The 21,899-nt window shown below is 37.3% G+C and overlaps 1 protein-coding gene across 1 annotated transcript in view; it reads right to left on the bottom strand.

The window, feature by feature from the left end:
- Positions 1-21,899, bottom strand: part of tmem8b (transmembrane protein 8B) — a 152,520-nt gene that overhangs the window by 55,160 nt on the left and 75,461 nt on the right. The window contains exons 4-5 of the mRNA XM_053481276.1: positions 18,713-18,846; positions 14,280-14,548 (exon numbers count right to left, since the gene is read on the bottom strand). Coding sequence (XP_053337251.1) covers positions 14,280-14,548; positions 18,713-18,846 — 403 coding nt within the window. The remainder of the gene's footprint in view (positions 1-14,279; positions 14,549-18,712; positions 18,847-21,899) is intronic.

The following is a 21,899-nucleotide window of genomic DNA, read 5'->3' as shown; positions in this document are numbered from 1 at the left end:
TATTGGAGGCAGTGGATAAAAGGACAAAATTATGCACAAAACTCCAGACAGGGGTCAAAACACAGGCAGATGGCAACAGATACTAATCTAAAAAAAAAAAAAAAAAAAAAAAACCTTCTATTGCCAGATAATCCATAGTTAGAATTGAGAAAACTGGCACAGGTCAAAATGAAGAATTTTAAATACTGTACGAAGGCATGTTACTAGGAAAAAAACAGAAAACAAGCTTTGGAAACGCATGAGAACAATGGCAAGACTTCAGACAGAGACAAAGACGCAGGAGGATATGAACAGTTTGAGCAAAGTGAGATCACTCCCTTGTTGCAGTTTTGAGGGGGGTGGGGGGGGGGCACAAATGCCAAAGTATTATAACAAAGTTGTTTTGGTTATATCCATACTTTAAGTGTAAGTTTTGTGTCATTTTTCAAAAAGCTATAAATTCACCTCCAACTGAGTTGTCGAAATAAATAAATCAACCTGCAATTGTGTTTGTGGTTATTTAAGTAGGCAATTTGGAGTAAATAATAACATTTTGGTTGAGTTTTAATTAAAAACCATAGCAATCATGCATTCACTGTGATTTTGAAGTGAGTCAAACAGAAAGCACTGGCAGCAAATTAGATTAAGGGAAATTAGTGCTTGTTTTGTTGTACACAAAATCTTTTTAATTACAAAGATTGTTGAAGAGCATGAGGAACATGATAAGCAACACAAAATCTTGCATCATCAGCCAACTTGACCAGATTTAGTGTCACGGCCGCGCATGACGACAGCTCCCTATCATAGCACGTCTATCCGTGTATCAACCAACCGTGTGTCCATCAGTCATCCCATTCGGCTTATAACATTACAGTAATATTGGACCGAACCAGACGAAGTGAATGCAACAGTTTTCCACACACAAAGCGTGTGCATCTCATGCCTCTTGTACACAAACTGTGCATTTTTGTGATTATTTTTACTCTGCTTGCATCCAATACAGTTTTGTTAAGTATCTAACTAGGTGTTTGCATAACATCTAAATTGCATGATGTCCTATTTCATAAAATGTCTGAAATGGCAGTAACAAAGTGTATATGTGCCTTTCTTGGTTTCAACATTGCCCAAAAGTCCTTCGAACACATTCAAAAGACTCATGGCAGCCTCTTTGTTGCATGTACCTTCGTCTCCCTGATCATGTAAAATAAAGGAGCGGTGCAATCACGTGGCGTCACAAAGCGTTGGCTTTTACTTGAAAATTTAACAGCTACATGTCATGTTTGCTTAAAACATCAAGGTTTAAAGCTTCTATAAAAAAGGTCATCCTTTCAAATTAAATGCTCTATTATAGACAACCTTGTGTGTCAAAAAATAACAATTTGCCAAAATGAGTAAACGTCAGTAAATTGCATTCTGCTCTCAAACAGCTCATATAAATGCACAAACTAACCAAGGACTTAACACAGAAAACATGGATGTCATCGGAAAAACAAACCAGTAACAAAGAAACTGAGGTAGAGTGAAGACCTGAATTATAATAATAGCACGGCTATAAAAGTTAATGTTAAAATGCACATGGAAGAAAAACTAAAACATGATATATACAGTATTAGTACAGTATACAGCACTTTGTATACAGTATATTCTTATATACAGTATATGTACTGTAACTGTGCATTGGCATTCAGGGTGATTATGCGAGTCATTATTACACTTTATACATTATATTTTCCATGCATGCAATTCAAAAATATTGAAATAATGATTTAGGCAAACTTAATGAAACAGAAAATATGATGTGTAGGATAAACACATATATATATATATATTTTTTTTTTCCAGTAAAATGCACTAGGGATCCAAACATCCATTTGAAGTTGTTCTCATGCCAACCACTGCAGGATATTGGCTTCTACTCCCACTTGTTCATTCTTCGTGTTTTGAGTATAATCTTAAAGGATAACCAGTAGTTAAATGTCTAAACAGGACTATGGAACCACTCTGAAGTAATCGTACATACAGTACTGTGCACTTTTGTTTCTTTCAATTGGACTATTCTATTGTTTTGAAGTGTTCTGTGTTCATGCACAGCAATCTTAAATTCCAAGTACTTTGTGTTGCTGAAGTTTTCCATTTTTAACTTTTGCCCACTTTATAATGATCAACCTCTGTTTTGGCCGCCAGCCTAGTACACAGCACATGGTTTGGTACCAAAAGCACTGACAAAAAAATGTGTGGAGTTGCATAAGCGATAGTATTTTAAAAGTTTGAATCTTTTTGGGTATCACGTCATCTATCATGTAATTAAAGCAAGCACTTGGAAGCTAGATAATAGAGGATATTATATTATCTAAAAGAGTAGTCAAGGTCAAGATGCCAATTGTAAAGGGTTATCAGGATCCTACTCTGGAGAACCCTTAAACTTATTACAATCGATCGTAGCACTAAGAAAAGATAAGGTGAGGAAACACTGTACCTGCTATTACCAGGTGAAGAAATATGAACAAGTCATTTTTCCTTAAGGTTTATCATGTCATGTCTGTGTTTTGAAGCAAACCTCACCCTGCCCATGCAATTAAATCCAGACATACTGTAACTCAGAGGCAAATTAAGTAGCAAGTCTTAACTTTGTGTTTATCTCAGGTATAATTATAGCCCACAGTTAGCCATATTGTTTTTAAAGGATCAGCTCTACGGGTAAAAGGGACAGGTTACGACAGTGAAATTTGCCTGTGGTGTGCCTCTTCAGTGGTCGTTATGACTAACAGCCTTGGCAAATACTCCACCATCAGAGCCTTCTGGCCAGACTGGCAGGAGTGCATGGCCTGAAAGCATGACTTTCTAAATGAAAACAATATTCCAACAGAGCTCTCCAGTTCATGAATAGAAGAAAAAGAAAAGATTAAAAAAAAGAACAGAGTCTCTTTTTGTGCCGAATGTGTGTTCTGTAGCGGTATTTCTCGCTCAACATTTTAAGCCTGAGGGCTTGAGGGTGGTTTAAACCACCTTTGTGTCTATACATCAAGCACAGCCGGATGCTTCAAAACACGTCTGCTTCTCATTATCACCTGCCATTAGTTGCTGTCAGTGTGTCAACATTAAGGATGAATAACGCTCCAGCTTCTCTGGCAGGTGTCTGATCTCACTGCCGATCCATGTCCGAGCTCTGCATGCGAACTCAATCAGGATGTCAAAGAAGGCTAAACGGTCAGCTACCTCTCGAGGCACCAGGTCAGTCTGTGGACCAAATTTCAACAATTTGTTTCTTTGTAATTTTGTCCTTAATTCGTGAATTTGGAGTCCTTTTCTGGACATTTGTTTCAGCCTGTGGAATCATTTTTATGGCTTCATAAAGGTTTGTCACTGCAAATGCATGGACCTTGGCTGGTTACATATTAAAGATACTGAAATTGTTTAATAAAAAGTGTAATACACAGGGTTGTGAAAATATAAGAATCTCTTTATTGGATATAATCTTTTTTTTTTTTTTTTAGCAATATTAGCCATGATTTCCTAGCTAAATATTTGTTCCAGATTAGCAATTAACTTGGCTCAGTTTATCTTTTGTATTTGCTAGCATAAGATTTGAATAATGTAATTTAAACCAGCTAGCTAATGTTAGAATATTTGTTCATTCTTTCATTCATTCATTCATTTATTTTTAATGAGTTTTCAAGAGGATTCTAAGTTCATCCCATAAACGTTAAGTGTGGGACAACCAAGCACTATGACCACACCCACATTCACACCTACAGTAGGAACAGTTTTGGCGTAGGCATTTCTGTCATGTTCTTGGAAGGTGGGAGGAAACCAGAGAACCCAGAGAAAACCCATGTGGACACAGGAGAAACTCAAGTAACTCAAAATGGTTCTAAACACCCTGAAGCTGGTGAGAAGTGATGAGTAACATGATATCCTACACAGGGTAATAAAGTTGTTCAGCAACCAAGGTCAAGGAAAGGTCAAACAATTAAAAAGGTCCTATATTTTACTATTTCTTAAACAAGTTCACAAGTTAACATAGCTCTCAGAGGTTGCCCAAAGTGTGTGTGTGCGTGCACGCGTGTGTACTGTATGTTAATGCTCTAACTGAAATACACCACAGATGTAATACTATACTGCTTTTACTTTATACCACAAACTCCCTTTGATCCACCTCTTCTTTTGTCAGTGTAGTTGAGCTCTGCATCACCAGAGAACAACAGGGCAGGGAGAGAGTATCTTCTTATCTTCTTATATGAGGTCACAAAAGAGAAACATGCTAATTGGCTTGTTTATATGCATACCGACCGTGAAGTCCATAATCTTCATTATGTGGTAACATGCATTTGAGACTCATATAAAGCTTGTGCAGTCCAACTAAGCTAAACTGATAAAAGTCATGGTGTGTTGATTATAAATGTAATTTCTTTCTTTCCCAAGGAATAGCCATATGGCTAGTTCTGGTTAGTTCTAGAGAAGAAATAAGTTATAAAAAATTTTTTACAGCTGAACTTTGAAATGCATTCGTGCATGGAACAAGGGTTGTGGAACTTGGCTCTGATTAACTGCAATGTACAGTATTTGTGTTTTAGGTGACAAACATACAGTCTGCAGAGCAGAAAGATTTAATCAAGATCTGTTAAAATGTACTTATATGAGATACGATTTTGATACAAGACAAACTTGGAAAAAGTTTTCAAAAGAACTACACATTTAAGCCCTGATCAGTAAAAAGCATGTAATGTTTTTTTCTCAGGTTTTTGTTTGTACAAGTGAATTGTGCATAATAGGTCCCCTTTAAAATATATGTTTACAACCCTTCAGTTCTTTTCTAGTGAGTCATGAAAGCTTCCACGGCTGAATACTTTAGGGAGTGACTAGGAAAAGAATAGAGAAAATGCTTGCCTCCTTATAAAGGCATTAAGTGCCCAAACAGTCCTTCCAAAGATACGTCATTGTAAGTGCTGAGCTGAAAAGACTATACATTTACCGTTGTTCATTCAACATTACATTTCTCTTTCGAACTAATTTAAATGACAAATTATTCAAATTATTGTTGCAGCTTAAACTTTTACCTTTCAGAATGTAAAACATTCACAATTCCTTTTTATTGTATCAACATAAAAAAATGGCTTTAACTAGATTAAAGAAATTATGTTGATTGAACACATTTAGTGTACCTCAATTATTTTAAGTTGAAGGGAGTTTATATTTCTTTAGTATACACGTGAATTAACTGTAAGTTCTCCGTATTTAATATTTTAGACAGCTTACTCTTGTTGCATTGTGTTCTGCCTGTTGATCAACCGTTGGCCTGTTTTGATTCTATTTTAACTGCTGAGTTAAATGCCTGAGCATGTAAATCTCTGCACTGGTATCTAAAGCAATCTGAAAAATATCAAATGGCTTAAAAGACCAAAATTAATCCTGACTTTGAGCAACAAACAAAAAAACACAGCTGTTCAAATCATAGCATTAAACTCTTGTTCTGTATCGAGTTACAGGTTTCGACAGCGAAGCTCACAGCTGACATAACTGTGATGGATTAGTCTTGAATTTCAGTACGATTTCCTCACATCAGTGTGGAGAGCTTACCACGATTTAAAGTCCTAATTAAAGTCATTTGTATTCCAGGGCCAGAAAAAAAAAAAAAAAGAAAGAAAGATCTATGATAATTGCAGGGATACTCGGACTTACATCTGTTCTCTTTGAAAGTCTCAAACAAACACGAGCAAAATAACGTTAGCATATGTGCCATGTGCTAAACCCTTTATCTCCATGGCTGATGTTTCAATTACAGACTTGTGATGAAATATGCTCATTATGCAGCTGAAAGCTGGTGCCTATTGTCTTGGAAACGGCTTTTGAAATCCCGTAACTGCCAGCTTCAATTTGCCTCTCCGAATGTCACTCAAACACGGAGCATGGAAACGAGGGCTCTCTGATGCCTAGAGCTAATGAGCAATGATCGCAATTAAAGCTAGCATCAAGAGGGTCACTGCGGTAGCTTTGTATTTTCACAGCTCTAACCGTCATTAATTATAATGGCTATAGTGGTTCAGTCAGTGTTTGCATTACGGGGAGCCTCTTTTCCCCCGTTTGCACCACGCCTTCTCCGAGTTACATGCACGGACAAACTGTGCATAAAAAGTGTGTAGAACCAGTCGAAAGTTTGGACACACCTTCTAACGCCATGGGATTTTATTGATTTTTATTTTCTTTTTACATTATGAAACAGGACTGAAGGCATCAAAAATATGCAATAATCTTCTCTGAACAGTTGATGTTGAAATGTGTCTTCCACTTATGCTCTGTAAAGCCCTTCATAATATCGCTAATCTGAGGCGTTGTTAATTGGTGATTTCTAAGGCTGGTAAATATCAATGAATTACTTCTCTGCAGCAGAGGTAAGTTTTGGTCTAGCTTTCCTGGGCTGGTCTTCACAAGAACCGGTTTCATCAGTGTGCTTGTTGGGTTTTGAAAATAGTCTAGACTATACTGTTCATGCAAGAACTACCGCAGAACAGCCTTAAAATAACTTATTGTACCTGTTGTTGGTGTTACTAAATTACATATGTTGTTTATTAGTCTTGACATTTCTGGTATTGTTCTGGAATGAAGAAAATAAAATCACTAAACAAAAAAAAAAGATGGTGTATTAATTAATAATGGTTTATAACATGGATACCGCAAAAAAACTGCAGACAGTTTACTACTGCAGACAGTTAATACCATTTGAAAACACGGGATTTCAAATATAGTGAAAAAAAAGTAAAAAAAAGGCAAATTTATGCTATTAATGTTTATTTTAGGGACTTCTACAATAAAATATCTACTGTACGTAAATAAAAGAAAGATTCTGTCTGTACATTGGTCAGAACTTGCTCTTTCAGATGTTTAATAAGATAAAAATGTAGGTCACTCTGGATAAGAGCGTCTGCCAAATGCCTAAATGTAAATGTCTTTCAGTGATATCTTTACGTTAGCTAAAACCAGTCTCAACCAGTGTGTCTGCCTGTCTGTCTGTATATCTGTCTGTCTGTCCAGTCGATTTTGTCACAGCATCACGCAAATCTGGCAGGACAGAAATTAAAAAGATTTTGGCAGTATTTGCCTATAGGTAAACCTGTGCCATAAATGAAATCAAAATGTTGAGTAGAGGTAAAGTTAGGAGCAGTTATGTGCCAGATTATAAACCGCAAGTTTGGACAGCGTACTGCACATGCATCAAACTGCAAATGAGTGCGTCTTAAATCGACCGCTGGACAGAACTTAAATTAACTTACTCTTGCAGTACTTGGATATCTGCATTATAAGCGAAAGCAAAATAGTTAGTGAAAGTGATGTTATAAACTGTTATGTGCCAGATTTAATAATCTACTTGCTCTATAACACAACAAAAGTGGACAATTTTATAGAGCTCCCCCTAAAGCTCTCAGGGGAGGCTTTCAAAGGAGCTCGTGTCCTTTTCAGGGAAACAGTGCTCCCTTTAGCGCCACCGTAATTAGTATAGAATTAAATAGAAGTATGGGTTCAATGTTTGTGGAAATGAAACAGTAAAGATCCCGCATTAATAAGCAGCAAGAAATGATTCTGTCGTTCTTGTCAACTGTTCTGTCTGTCTATTTTATATAAAGTGAAATAAATTAGATACTGTAAGCATGCATACTAAGCACTGCTACTAAACACAGTGGAAGAATTCTTAAATAGTAAGCTGAAAGATCAGGGTTTTAGCGCTGCACTGAGTTTTAATTAACAATTGTCTGATTTTTATGTGAGGCTAGCATTTGGCGTTAACATGCAATTTAAAGTTCATGAGCAAAGAGCTGAGCAAGAGAGGGAAACTTGATCCCATGGCACCAGTGCTTCCCAAAAGTTTCTCTCTCTCTCTCTCTGTGTCTCTCTCTCTCTCTCTCTCTCTCTCTCTCCTCCTCTCTAGGAAGCTTTCCGTTGAACCAGAAGATGATCTTTATTCTCCACTGACCCTGGATATATTGCTAATTAAGGTCCCGGAGCAGTGGGGGAAGGAGGGCAGGAAGATTAAGAGTTCAGCTGGTGGGTGGCCAGTATAGGCGAGCCTGAGAATCATGGCAGAATGCCAGCGTGTGCTGTTAGATGAAATTGATTTGAAGAGTGAGGGAAGAGCGAGATACAGCGTAATAGAATTAAGTCTGACAAAAGCGCTGACCTGAAGGTTAGATCCAAGGGACAATGACTCCACAAGGTCAGGCAATGCACAGTGTGTATTCTACCAAGTCAGGGGGGAAAAATATGAGAGGACCCTAAAAGGAGTGGAATCAATGTTGTTCTGCAGGACAGATTAAATCATTGCGAATGGATGAAGAAAATGCACTCTGGTGGATTTGCCGTCACTGATGTATTAAAAAAAGAACACTGTAGCATGATGATGATGTATTAAAGAAAACGGATGTACTTCACCAGCTCCGGTTTATTAAACATGGACTAGTGCAGGAAGGCTTGAGGAGGGAAACAAACTCATCGCAAGGCATAATACTGTACAAACATATACAGTATATACACTACTGTATAGCTATAAATACATATACAGTATATACAGTACACACTAAATTATTTAGCCAGATAAACCGCCTGGTTAAACCACACCTTAACAATTTGCTCCATCTTATTGTGCATGCTTTTTTAACTGTGTAAAGGAGCATAATTGTTTTTTTTCTGAAAGTGAACCTAAAATTGTATTCGATCCAAAGTACAGCTTTATGAATTCTCCTGAATGCAATAAAATGCGATCTATTCTTAGAATTGAAAACAAGGTGAAATGTGCCAAATTGTGCTTGTTATGCGTCCTCAAGGTTAATCCCTAAAGCAAAGATATATCCGATATCTTTCTGCATACACATCTTTTCCTAATCCAAAAAAAACAGACTACTAATAAGTAGTTTGGAACAGAAAATAAAGAAATTGGTAAACCACATGATTGTACATGCATATCATAAAATGCAGCTGTTATTTTAACTCTCAAATAAAAAAACGTAGGTTGGCTAGAACTCACTTTTATCCTTTGGTTTATGTTACACACCATACACTAATCCGGACGTCTAAATTTATAACGGGATCGTATTTTGGAAGTGCATTTGATGGAATAGACCGGACTCTCAGCCTTGAAAGCAATAAACTGCGCTGCAGTAAAGCCACGGACCATTTCTTAATGGCTCAATACACAATGCAATTTGAGAGGTAGACAATTTTCACAGCTTTTTTGCTCCTCATTCAAGAGCAATAATACGGTCCACAGGTACAGCAGACCATCATGGCCAATTGTTTCCCTTGCGTGTGCTTCATCTAAGCTGGTCTAAGACCTTTTCAGCCTCATTGAACATCAATGGCCCCCGCCTGATCCCTGCTTACCTTAAGAATATAAGCAGGAATAGTGCAGCACCAGCACATAGGTGAAAGAAAAAAAAAAGAATTCACAAAGACAGGAAAATATTATAAAGGAAGAAAATATATTAGCTTTATATATTTTAAAGATGGATGGATGGAGACGCAGCATATCCTGTGGGTTTAATCAGGTTCTCAGGTTTCCTCCCACCTTCCAAATACATACTGCTACAGTATGCATGTACTGTATGCAGCATGCGCTGTGATGGACTATTGTCCCATCCAGGGCGAATTCTAATCTTGGGCCTTGTCCACATGTACACGGGCATTTTTCAAAAAAGACTTTTTTTTTCAGTTTTAGGTTACTGAAAATGAACCTTCTGGCAGGGGGAAACCTTCCAGGATATTTAGAAACTCTTTGCAGTGATGACATATGGACAATAAAAACAGCCTTTTGGCTATTTCTCCCGCATTTGACGTCGATGTGACGTAGTTTGACGTGGAAGATTTTTTTTTTACTGGCTTCTGATTGGACAACATGGCTTTAAGGTTCGAGTTATATCTCTGCCTGCTGGCTTGGCATGCTCTGACAGCAATTTTTTTTGTGCTTTTCGAAGATTTAAAAACAGGTTCCTGTTTTTAAAATCCTTCTCATGTATGTGTGGACTAAGCCTTATATCAAGTGTTCGCAGGATAGGCTGCACTTCCACTTTAAGCCTGATCAGGTTGAATGAATGAATGAATGAATGAACGAATGGATGGATGGATGGCTGGCCGCACAGACAAATAAACGATGACCCTACTTCAGGGCAGTGTTCATAATGCTACAACACGCCTACAAAAGCTCCTCATGGCATCTGACATAAACCTTCATATACTGTACCATTCTATGGGCTAATTTCATCAGATGTAAGCTGTCAAAAAATCTAACGTCAAGTAGTATAAGCTTGTGCACTTTCCAGCATGACAAACCATGTGATACCTCTTTAAACAAGTATAACCAAATTCATTTGAACTTACTGTATGTATTCATGTAAAAAAAAAAATACAATAATAATAGTTTTTTTTTTACTTCTGCCTTTATTAGGAGCAAAATCCATTCGGCATGCACAGTACCTGAAACAGATTGTCTATTTCTATTTATTGCCTACCTGTACAGTAGGTATTGCCTATTACCTGTAATTTGGCCAAATGTCACTATGACTAAACAAATTGTTCATGTCGTTAACAATGATTTTGGATAATGATAATGTGGGCACTAAAGGTCCTGGCCTGAATTCAGGTCTAAAACTGACATGAATGCTATGAACTGGCTCGCTCACTCATTGTCTATACCGTTTGTCCTGTAGGCTCACAAACACACACACTATGGGGAATTTGGGAATGCCAAATTAGCCTAACCTTCATGTTTTTTTAACTATGGGAAGAAACCAGAGCATCCAGAGAAAACCCACCAAACATATACACAGACCAGAGGCGGGAATTGAACCCGGACCCTTTGGGTGCAAGGCGACAGTTCTTATTTTCTAAAACCTTTTAATTCCTAAATTAATGCTAATTAAGCAGATTCTTTTTTTTTTCTTTTTACTTATATGAGGTATTATACACAAGTTTTAAAAAGCTGGACTTCAGTAATAAAGGAAGGCAATTCAGCTAAACAGGTGCCTTGTTGCCTAAATTTATAGTGGGAGGAACTATAATGTCCATTTATCTCTATTCCACAAGCCTAAGATTTGAAGTGATTTGTTGCTGCTGAATTTTGAATCGTATTAGTGAATCTTCAAGCTCCATTAGTCTTAATGAATGATGGGTCTCCATAAGTCTCGAGTCCGTATTAGTTATGTTGCAACAGGATCTGGATATCCACTTTCTTTCCAATAAATTGAACCCCTTTTATATTAAAATTGACATTGCTGTGAATCACTTTCTTCCTGAGCTGCGCAAGGTCCTCCAAAATGCACTCAACTCATTGCAGCCACTTCATCATCTCCCATACGACACGGAGCTGCATTAATACTGTTGGGGTCAGACATTGTGAACTCCATTGTAGTCTGCCAAGCGGCATACATTCTGATCGTTATACAAAATCTATTCTTCGGCTTGCGATCATTCTGACCAGTCCACTACCTTACTATTTTTAAATAATGAATGCTGTATGTACTCTTATACAGCACTGTCCTTACTGCATTAAGCAAAGAGGCAGACGATAAATATTAAATATACATGGTAGCTTTACCTATTAAGGATTTGAACATGATTTCTTAGCCTGTGGATTAGTGTGCCTTGTTGTGGCACCAGAAAAATCAAATTGTAAAAATGAAAAAGTGCCATTCGCTTACATGCAAGAATTAAACAAACACCTATAGATTTATGATAAAATGTACACATCTAACTTATAGCTAATTATTTCCATCTTTTCAAACTGAAATAACCCCAGCACGTCTAAAAGAAATTTCGGATTTTCAAAGAGACCGGATTGTTTGTCAGTCTGACAGTGAACTAATCGAGAGCTACCTAACTGCTTATTCACTTATCATCTATACCACTTTATCATGTATACAGGGTCGCTCATGGAGCCTGGAGCATGAGGCGGGGTAACACCTTGGACAGGGTGTCACACACTACGGGCAATTCAGGAACACCCAAGCATAGGGAGAGCCATGTACAGGAGTTCGCATGGCGGGATTTGAACCCAGACCATAAAGTTGCAAGGTGCAAAGTACTAACCTTTAAGTCACCGTGCCACCAGGTACCTACAGTAGCTATGGATCGTTAAATAAACTTTCACTATTTACAGAATTAAAGGTATTTTATGTAAGAGAAAAAGGCTAAACCATAGTCAGAGTGATGACCTGGTTGACCAGGGCCTTCTATAAAAAGAAGGCCTGTTTGTCCTGTTCGATGTGGCCGAGAAAAACTTCTCGTTCTATGCCAAGGCAAGTCGCTGCTTTAAAAATCTTTTCTAAAACCAACAAAGTATTAATAATGTACTTTATAAATAGCTAAGTCTTACTTACTTAAAATTTTAATACATTGTGATGCATACACTTATTCTAAAAACTATGTATCAAAATAATATCTAATGTTGCATTCATGACAGAAATCCATATAAAACATCTATAACATTTATAACATCCTTTATAACTGGTCATAAATAATTGTAGTTACACTTCGCAAAACATAAACATGACATAACATGAAATCTGTTTACGCAAATTATAGGCCGGATCCATATTTTTTTATGAACAGATTATGTCATTCTTTATACACTATTTATGAGAATTTATTTAGGCTTTTTGCCAAATGTATTATGGATAGTAGATGGTCTTTGTAAATGTAAATATACTGCATATAGTTCATATATTTTCATCAATGTGAGTGTTTCCCTAGAAATATCTCTCTGATAAAGAAATATAGTGCGCATGAATCTCCCATCCATTTTACTTCCCACATAAAGGCAATTGCTATATTTATCATTTTTAGTGAAAACACTCTGAACAGGGAAATTCATCAACACGTCACTGTGACATCAGGCAGAATAATAACAGTGACTCCTCTGCATGACAGTGGCCTCGGCTTAGCCTAGAGAGGCTCCAATTTTTTATCAAGATTCATGGCTAAGCCTTCGTCACCAACCCTGCTTTAATTTTCCTGCTGCGCTTAGTCCAAGTGAGAAAAATCAGTGTTAAAAAAAAAAACCACACATGGTTCCAATATCCCAATACATTCCTACAACTGAAATGCTTTCATAAGAAAACAATAAGCCAGTAAACCATATGGCTTGGATATTTACGCCTGGAAATATGAATAAATAAGTAATGAATCCCACAACTACAGTATCAATCTGTTCTCCTTTAATCTCAGTGACTCAAATCTCGAACATACACAACAGATCATGACTCCAAATATCCTAGCGACAATACCCTGTGTCTAGGATGACATTAAATTAGGTGTTGGAGTGCTGAGACGTGCCCTCGAGTATTTTAATTGGACAAAATGGCACTACACTGTGTCCCGCCAACCCACACACAAACACAAACATATCGCACAGCCTTTTCTCACCACAGACTTCACACATCTCGAGGATTTTTCTCATGCAAAGGACAACCACAGAACAGCATGTCTACATCAAAGTGCTCCACAGAAGATGCTGTGCCACAATGCGGCATGAAGAGGCCAGCAAAAAAAAAAAAACGGATCTATCTTTTCAATGTTTTGTGAATCGATGCTAATATTTAAGGGAATTTCATATAAAATTTTACAAGGGAAACATTAAATTGCATCCTTTACCACCAAGCATCAGTGTGGGGTCTTTAAAAACCTAGTAATATATTTTTTTTGTTTTTAATTTTTACATGCAATATTTGACTTTTTGATATTTGCCTCGGGCATAATTTTTATACATTATAAAATAAGCTTTACCTATGTACAGTATATATATATATATATATATATATATATATATATATATATATATATATATATATATATATATATATATATCATAGATTAGATAAATTGTGTTTTTACACTATTTATCTAATCTATGATGATATAATTATTGTTTTTGTTTATACTGGCTTGTTGAATTTCCTTAATTACTTTAGTTAGTCTGAAGCAAACTAACAGTCTAATTTAAGCCACTATGACCCTGAACAGTCAGCCACTTACTATAAGATAAATCAATCAACTTCATAAATACATCACACAATGACATGTTCATGCTAATACATATGCTCATATATGGTCTGCATAAAAGTTAATTTCTTAGTTTTTTTTTTTTGAAGAAAGCTTTCTGATGGAAGTACATGTGGTACATGATGGCGACAGTTTTGGTGCTATAACGAGGTGCTCCTAACAGATAAAGACTAGTTTCCTGACTTACTACTACTAGATGTTCCAAATTGTACATATGGGCCAACAAACACCTTCACAGGCATAATTCAGTAGCTTCTTACCTTTGACCTGGACACCAATTCGGAAGTACACATCTGCGACACTGAGGTAGCGCTCCACTAGAATGTAGTACCACTGTTCCCAGGACAGCAGTGGCACCTCCAGCTCGCAGGGCATGTTCTCTCTGCAGTCCACAGCACTGGAGTTGTGGACAGGTGGAGCTCTCGCTCTCAACTTCAGTAAAACTGGACAGTTTTCACTGCTCCTGTTCCTGGTACTGCAGTCCACCAGCTGAACCTTTACTGAGGATATGTAGCTGGGGATAAATACTCTGTAAGACAAAGAGAATTAACATTTTTGGACAATGCAGAACTTTCTTCCGTATTAAGTGTTATGGATGTTAGTCTATACATAAGCCTATTATCATTGGGGATTGCAGCATATCTATGTCATACCTATTATTATGATTATTATTATTACAATATAAAAATATTATATTATATCATAAAATATATTAATATATTATGATCAAAATGTGAGACACAAACTTCACACTGATAGCACTGCAAATTTAATATATATATATATATATATATATATATATATATTCCCAGTAGCTATACCTTTTTAAACTATTTTTTATAAGTAGTCTCTTAAGTCTCTTAATCAGACTTATAATGTATGCTTATCTACAAGATCATATTACACAATTAGCTAAAGGTAACAGCAATATACCCTAAGCACACAGTCGTCTAAGCTGAGGTACAATCTTAGCCATCTGCTAACAATTAATTAATAACTTGACCAGGATGTGAAAGTTAATGGATTGATTGCAGAAACTGTAAATATTGAATTGTCGGAAAATGACAATGTTAGTTTCAGAGCCTCTCACATGTTCAGCAGTAGAACAGTTTGACTGACAGACCAATCTAAAACAGATGTAGGAAATAAAACGTGCCAGACACCAGGGAAAGCCTGGAGTGTAAAAAAAAAAAAATAAGGAAAGTATCCAAAATGCACCTAAACCAGTAGTTAGAATCCACCAAAGCTGACAGCTGGCAAGTCATGGCTATAGATACTGCTGGCAGCGTGGTTAACAATTACAGAGGATACTAGCTAGCTACAGTGTCAGGAAATATCAGAGCTATGCAAGACATAGTATTGGATATATATGGTGTCATTTTTACTTTCGAGAACTTTATAATAAATACCTGCTTTGGTAACTGCGTGGGTAAGTGGTATATGACTAACCACTGTCCGAACATTTACAGTGATCAATAAGAAGACATTAAAGATGTCTAACACACTGCATTATTGGGGATTGCATTATATGTATTTCATACGTCATGTAATAATAATAATAATAATAATAATAATATTTATAATTATTATTGTCAATATTATTATTCACAGTATATGAATGGAAAAATTGGGTTTGTTATCAAATTTTATATTTATTTCTATTCGATTTTTATTTTATTTGAATTCCTAAAAACGTATCCTGGACAGATTCCTATTCAATGTACAATAGAAGCCGATGAAGGTGTCATGAAGGAATTGAGAGAGCTGAGTCTCCTTAAGCTTGCTTTTCAAAATGTACTGTCAGATAAATCTTGTCCACTTGTGTCAACTGTCCCCTACCATGTACCCCATACCATTTTTTTCAATAGTATAAAAAGTTCTTAGAAAAAAAAAAAAGAAAGAAAAAAAAAAATATATATATATATATATATATATATTGTGGCGTGGGCGGGGTTTTGGGACTAGTAACCATCATGCTTTGCGGGAGGGGTTGTTAGGTGTTCACCCTGTCGAGGAAAGGTGTTTGGGGTAGTGGTTTCGGCCAGGGTGTGTGTGTGTGAGTTAGAAGTGTGTCTTGTGGATCTGTGTTGAATGTGTGGTTGTGTGACGTGTGAAATGTGCTCCAGTTCAAGCTAGTGCTGAATTGGATGTAGGCTCCTGAGTGAAGGTGCTGCTCATGCCATACCTGCTGTGGGCTAAATAAAGTACTCCCAGCCACTGCATTGGGCAGCAAATAAGCTCACTCGTCTCTCCAGCATTCTTGCCGGCGTAAAAACACTACAATATATATTTAGTATTAAAACTGGTAAATTGTTGCACCCTAAACAGAAGTGAGGATAACTTGCTCGGGACTTTAAATGTTATTCGTAGACATGAACTATAACTAATTAAAAACCTAGATGTGTTTCCATTTTTTGTTTTACTTTGTTCTGTCTTTACTTTGGTATCTTGGTAATTAAGCAATGTGAACAAGGCATCAAACGCTTAATCAAACAGAACACAATTTGTTTACATGATCTATCATGACCGTTCCAGTAAATAGGTTTCTCTGCATTTAAATTGTCTTGTTGGAACCTGCTCCCATTTCATTCAGGCTTAAATGATGTATTGCTATTTGCAATTTTCTGCACCGTTATGCTTACTTCACAAGTAATTAAATAATTTCAATTTCTGGGTAATGTTTATTCTGCTGAAAAAGGTATTTAATTGTTTAGTGAGCCTGACGTGATCTTCATTTGATGACCATATTTGGGGGGGATAAAAGGTTGGGAAAGAACTCAATTGTTAAATACACAATCACCACCATCACCCCTGCCCCCCTTTTATTGTTTTATTGATGTCTATAATGGCAACACATACTGTATAATACCAACACATTGGTAAAATGATTTAATCTGTATAATTAATTAATTTTGCTAGGGGTAGCTCAGTGGTTAAGGCATTGGACTACGGTTCGGAAGATCCCAGGTTCAAACCCCACAACCACCAAGTTGCCACTGTTGGGCCCTTGAGCAAGGCCCTTAACCCTTAACTGCTCAGATGTGTAATGAGATAAAAATGTAAGTCGTTCTAGATAAGAGCGTCTGCCAAATACCTAAATGTAATGAATTTTAAATACTTAGAATTTAAATGTTAATGATTCCATGTGGCATGACTGTGAACTTGTTTCTTTGTAAGACTACATGTACGTACAAGACTATTTTAAGGTGGAGGTCTTTAGGAACAGACAGCTTTTTGTTCTGACTGATGATATTTTTCCGTTCGCAGAATCTCTAGCATTACAAAGACTGAGCAGATATTTTATTGACAGCTGCCAGAATATGAGGGAAACTCACCAAATATTACAGATCATATCTGACATAATCATTGACTCTACTTTTAGTACATTTACGCTGCTATAGCCTGAAACCTCCGTAGTAATCAGTGCCATGCTTTAACACCAAACAATCTTTCTTATAAGGAGATTTGAGTTTATGTTCTTTATTAAAACTACAGTGGGACCTCGGCATACAAATTTAATCAGTTCTTGAGGCGGATACAGTATTTGCGGATTTTCCCATAGGAAATAATGTAAAATGGAGATAATCTGTTCCAGCCATCAAAAAATATCAATTTTATACCAATTTCCAACACTATAATCATAGTTTTTGCATATTAAAACATTTTTTTGTTTGTTTGTTTTTTGTTTTTTGAACTAAGATATGAATATGGCTCTGTTTTCTTTTTGCTACTGTCCTTAATAACATTCTCGGGACCCATGGTGCTATGACTTCACTAAATCATGCACAAATTGCAAAAAAAAGAAAAGAAAGTAAATTCACGTCGCATGGCTTTCCAATGACATAAGTACTGGGTGTACTCGCAAATTAGCCCGTCATCAGTTTAGCTCGGTTTGGTCACTCGTATGCCAAAAATATTAATATATGCTTAAAATATTTTTGTGCTTAAGGTGAAAATTCTTAAAGTGTATGCCGAGGTAACACGGTATTATATTGGGGGAAAAAACCCGATATGAAAAGCTGCACAAATTTAAAAACCGATTTGGCTGTTCTTGGTTTAGTTTCATTCACAGGAAACTGATAGGTGCACTTACCCTGCTCTGTAACTTTTCACACGATTTGTTTTGTGTAGTGAATTGGAGTGTGAGATCATGTCGAGAATTTCACACTCTTCATTTTTCCAAGGTTATGCACTGCTCTGATTTCACACCTATGTCTCTTAGATGCTTCCATCTCTATTTTAAGAAAGGGCTGCTTGCTATTTGAGACACTAATTAATATTTGAACATCATAATCATGGAGACCCATGAAAGAGAACAGAAAAAGATGTGCACGGAATGATGAACAGGGTGTGTGTGCGCGTGCGTTTGTCTGTGTCTGTGTGTGTGCGGTACAGACATCCTGCTGTTAGTATGCTGAGCAGTGCTGCAAATGGCACAAGTGTCTTTATCAGCCTCATTGAAGCTCTGGATGCTAAAATAGATATCATGACTGATGTTTGTGGAGACTACCTGCAAAAAAAAAAAAAAAAAAAAAACATTTCCACATCATCCTATTGGGAACCAATCAATCATTCCCAGCTGGGCTGTTGCCTGGGCGTATTTGCATACTTCTGTGTGCTCATCCATCCGCATTTCCATGTGCTCATCTGTCTGGTTATTTAGTCTCTGTGCCATACTACAACGTCCACTTACTTGTAGAGAACAGATCTGTTGTGACCTGGAATCATCTGGTCTATAAAGTAGCCCGGGTAGAGCACGGAAATCCCCACAAGCCTCTGGACTATGAGCTGAGGTTGGAAGAGGTACTGACATTCTTCATGAAGACCCTAAAGAGAAAAGTGGTGGGGGAGGGGAAGAAAAAGAAAGAAAAAAAACATAAGCAAGCTGTCTGATCACTTAACTCGCGTTGGCTGTGAAATGAGACGGCAAGTTAACGTCTTAACTATATCGTAGCTCTCGAGGCAGCATCACATTCCCAACTGTCAGCGATCACTCTGTTGTGTGACAACACCTTTGCTTTGGTTGCTGCTTCACAACTCACTTCACATGGCGGAAAGAGATCAAACACACGGCTAGCATAAACTGACACATGTGCTAGTCACTTCGCAAGAACATGAAATCTTTGACATTTAAGCTGTTTTACAACAACAAAGTTGTTTTTCTGTGTAATGGAATCAGCTACCAGGATGTCATTTTGTCATTTTGTCAGTGCGTAGGATTTATTGTACGTTTCATATTATAGCAGGAATTGGCAACCTCTGCTGGGAATGAGATTGCTTCGGAAAAATAAAAAAGTCTAATCAATCAGTCAACCAACCACATGCTCACACCAGAGACAACAAAACAATGAACATAGGAGTAATTCATTTTCAATAAAAGCTGGAGATTTGTGATATAAAGTAGCAAGCAACACGAAAAAATAATCCCAGGTTTAAATAAAGCAAAATGAAATTGTTGAAAGTTGCGACAACCGACAACATTGTGAGCAGGAGGAGACCGTGCTATAAGCTATAAGATGGATATACTGTAACCGTGCCAGGGAATTCATCCACATCGATTTGTGGTTGGTTTGCATACTGTATGTTCTGTAACTGGCTATGCAGTTTGTGCGGCCATGTCTCACTATTCAGGCCCTGCCAAGCCACCAAGCCACCGGAGACCTTAAAAAAAAAAAAAAAAAAAAAAAAAGGGCAGCCAGTGGTAATGCAAGGTCATGCCTTGCTGAACTAGCATGCAGCACAGATATAGCATAAGATATAAGAGATTTTTTGGCCCACACTGAATATGCCTTCAGATATAATCAATACATGACCTAGTTCCTATATACACACTAATGTAAAATCCCAGAGCAATAACTATGTCGCAAGATTCTCAGCTGAGATGCAAAGATTGCACACACACACAAAAAAGGATTTCAGCAGCTCGCATAGGCTCAAATTAAAGAATAGATGTGTTTTATAGATTTGCAAGGACAAATTTTCACATGGAGATTTTCACAAGGGGAAGAGGTGCGAGAAAAAGAGAGAAAGGTGGAGAAAAAAATCTAAGGAAGGAGGTTGGATGGGGTGTTCCATCGCTGCTTGTATTATTTATTATGGTACATGCTGCCAAATTACAATGCAGCATTTCATCATTCACCCTCTGGCCTCCTCTCTGTAGCAGGTAGCCCCGTCCTCAAAGACATTAATCATTGTCAAACCGTGACCCCCCTCCTCCTCCTCCTATTCATCTTCCTTCATTCCATTCTGGTAAATTTTCCATGCTGAGTTTGGAAATTCCCCTTAACATATATCTCTTGTACACAATCACCCCGACATCACAGGTATGAGAACCCCGGTGTTCCAGCTGCAGAAAAACTCCTGGATAACATTTTTCTTTTTATTTCTTCTCTAATGTAGTATATATTTTTTTCATGCCTAATTGTCCATTTCCGGTGAGAAGGGGGGGGGGGGGGGATTCTCATATACTTATTTCATTGAGAAAGTCCTGACAGAGACAGTGCAAATCAGTGACATCAGCTTCCCACTGAGGTCAGTCAGCCATGTTATCACTACATAAGGTAGAGAACAAGTGGCTGATTTATCGCCGTTGCGGTCAGCTCAACGCAGCAAAACAATAACCCTGAGAGTGGCAATCACCTGCACGGCAAGCTGTTCTTAACAGTGATGTAATAATAATAAAAATGATCAAGGTTGAAGAAAGATAAGGGGGGGTCTTGTGATTGTGTGCTATGAATTGTGTAATGTTTTTATTGCCTCAGTGGTTATCATTTAATTAATCTTGTAATCATTATTTAAAGATAAAAGTGCGTAGAAAGTTATTTTTTTTGTTGTTCATTCAGAGATCAATAAAGGCTATTTTAATTGTGGAGATTGTCCTGGGTGGATTGGCCATGTGAAAATGCCCCTAGGTATGAATGGGTGCGTGTGTTGGTACTGTTGTCCCTTGCAGGTTATATTCCCTCCGCTTGTCCTTTTCCCTGAATCAGTTACTGTAGATAGATACATAGATAGAGAGATAGATAGAGTGTTCCAGAGTATATTTATTTATTAGCCAATATTAATAAGCATATACTCTATGTTTTCGTGATGGTACAGTACGATGGCGTTCAAGGTCGAGGGTTCGATTCCCGCCTCAGGTCTGTTCGCATGTTCTCCGCATGCGCGCTGGGTTTCCCCTGGGCTCTCTGGTTTCCTCCCACAGTCCAAAGACATGCAGAGTAGACTAATTGGCATTTTCAAATTCCCAGTGGTGTGTGAGTGAGTGTGTTTGTGTACAGTACTTGTATGCCCTGCAACAGATTGGCGCCCCATCCAGGGTGTACCCCAAATCCTCTGGGATGCACCTCAGGCTTTTAACGATGCTGTACAGGATAGGTGATGTAAAGAAAGGGTAGGTGGGTGTATGCTTTCACATATTTTACTGTATAGTATATAGCTCCTATAGATATGTTTTTCCTTCTTTAATTTATTCCATCTTGACCTTCTATAGATTTCTGCTAATGGTCATGAAACACATTCTCGTTTCATTATGGCATGATTTGTGGATCGGCACTGTTGGACAGGTGTCGTTGCACAAGCTATTTGTGAAGTCATGCATTGTTCATTATCTCTCGTGAATCATCATGGTCTAATTCGCTCTCAGCTTGATTAGAACGCTTATTCATTTTGTAACAATCTATCCGGCAATCACTTATCCTGCCAGGCTTTGGCGCTAAAAACTCTGTCAGTGGCTGCTTCTTGTCTGCCATGCGATACCCCAGACCTTAAACCTTAACGTGCAAAAAACTGTTAATTATATTCCGACACGCCAGTGTTCTTTTCACCTTGATACATGATTCATTAACAATATTCCAATTATTTATTTGCATTCTGTTACA

This window comes from Clarias gariepinus, chromosome 21 (assembly GCF_024256425.1).
Source record: "Clarias gariepinus isolate MV-2021 ecotype Netherlands chromosome 21, CGAR_prim_01v2, whole genome shotgun sequence".
Lineage (NCBI taxonomy): Eukaryota > Metazoa > Chordata > Actinopteri > Siluriformes > Clariidae > Clarias > Clarias gariepinus.
This window is presented reverse-complemented; position numbering and strand designations above follow the sequence as displayed.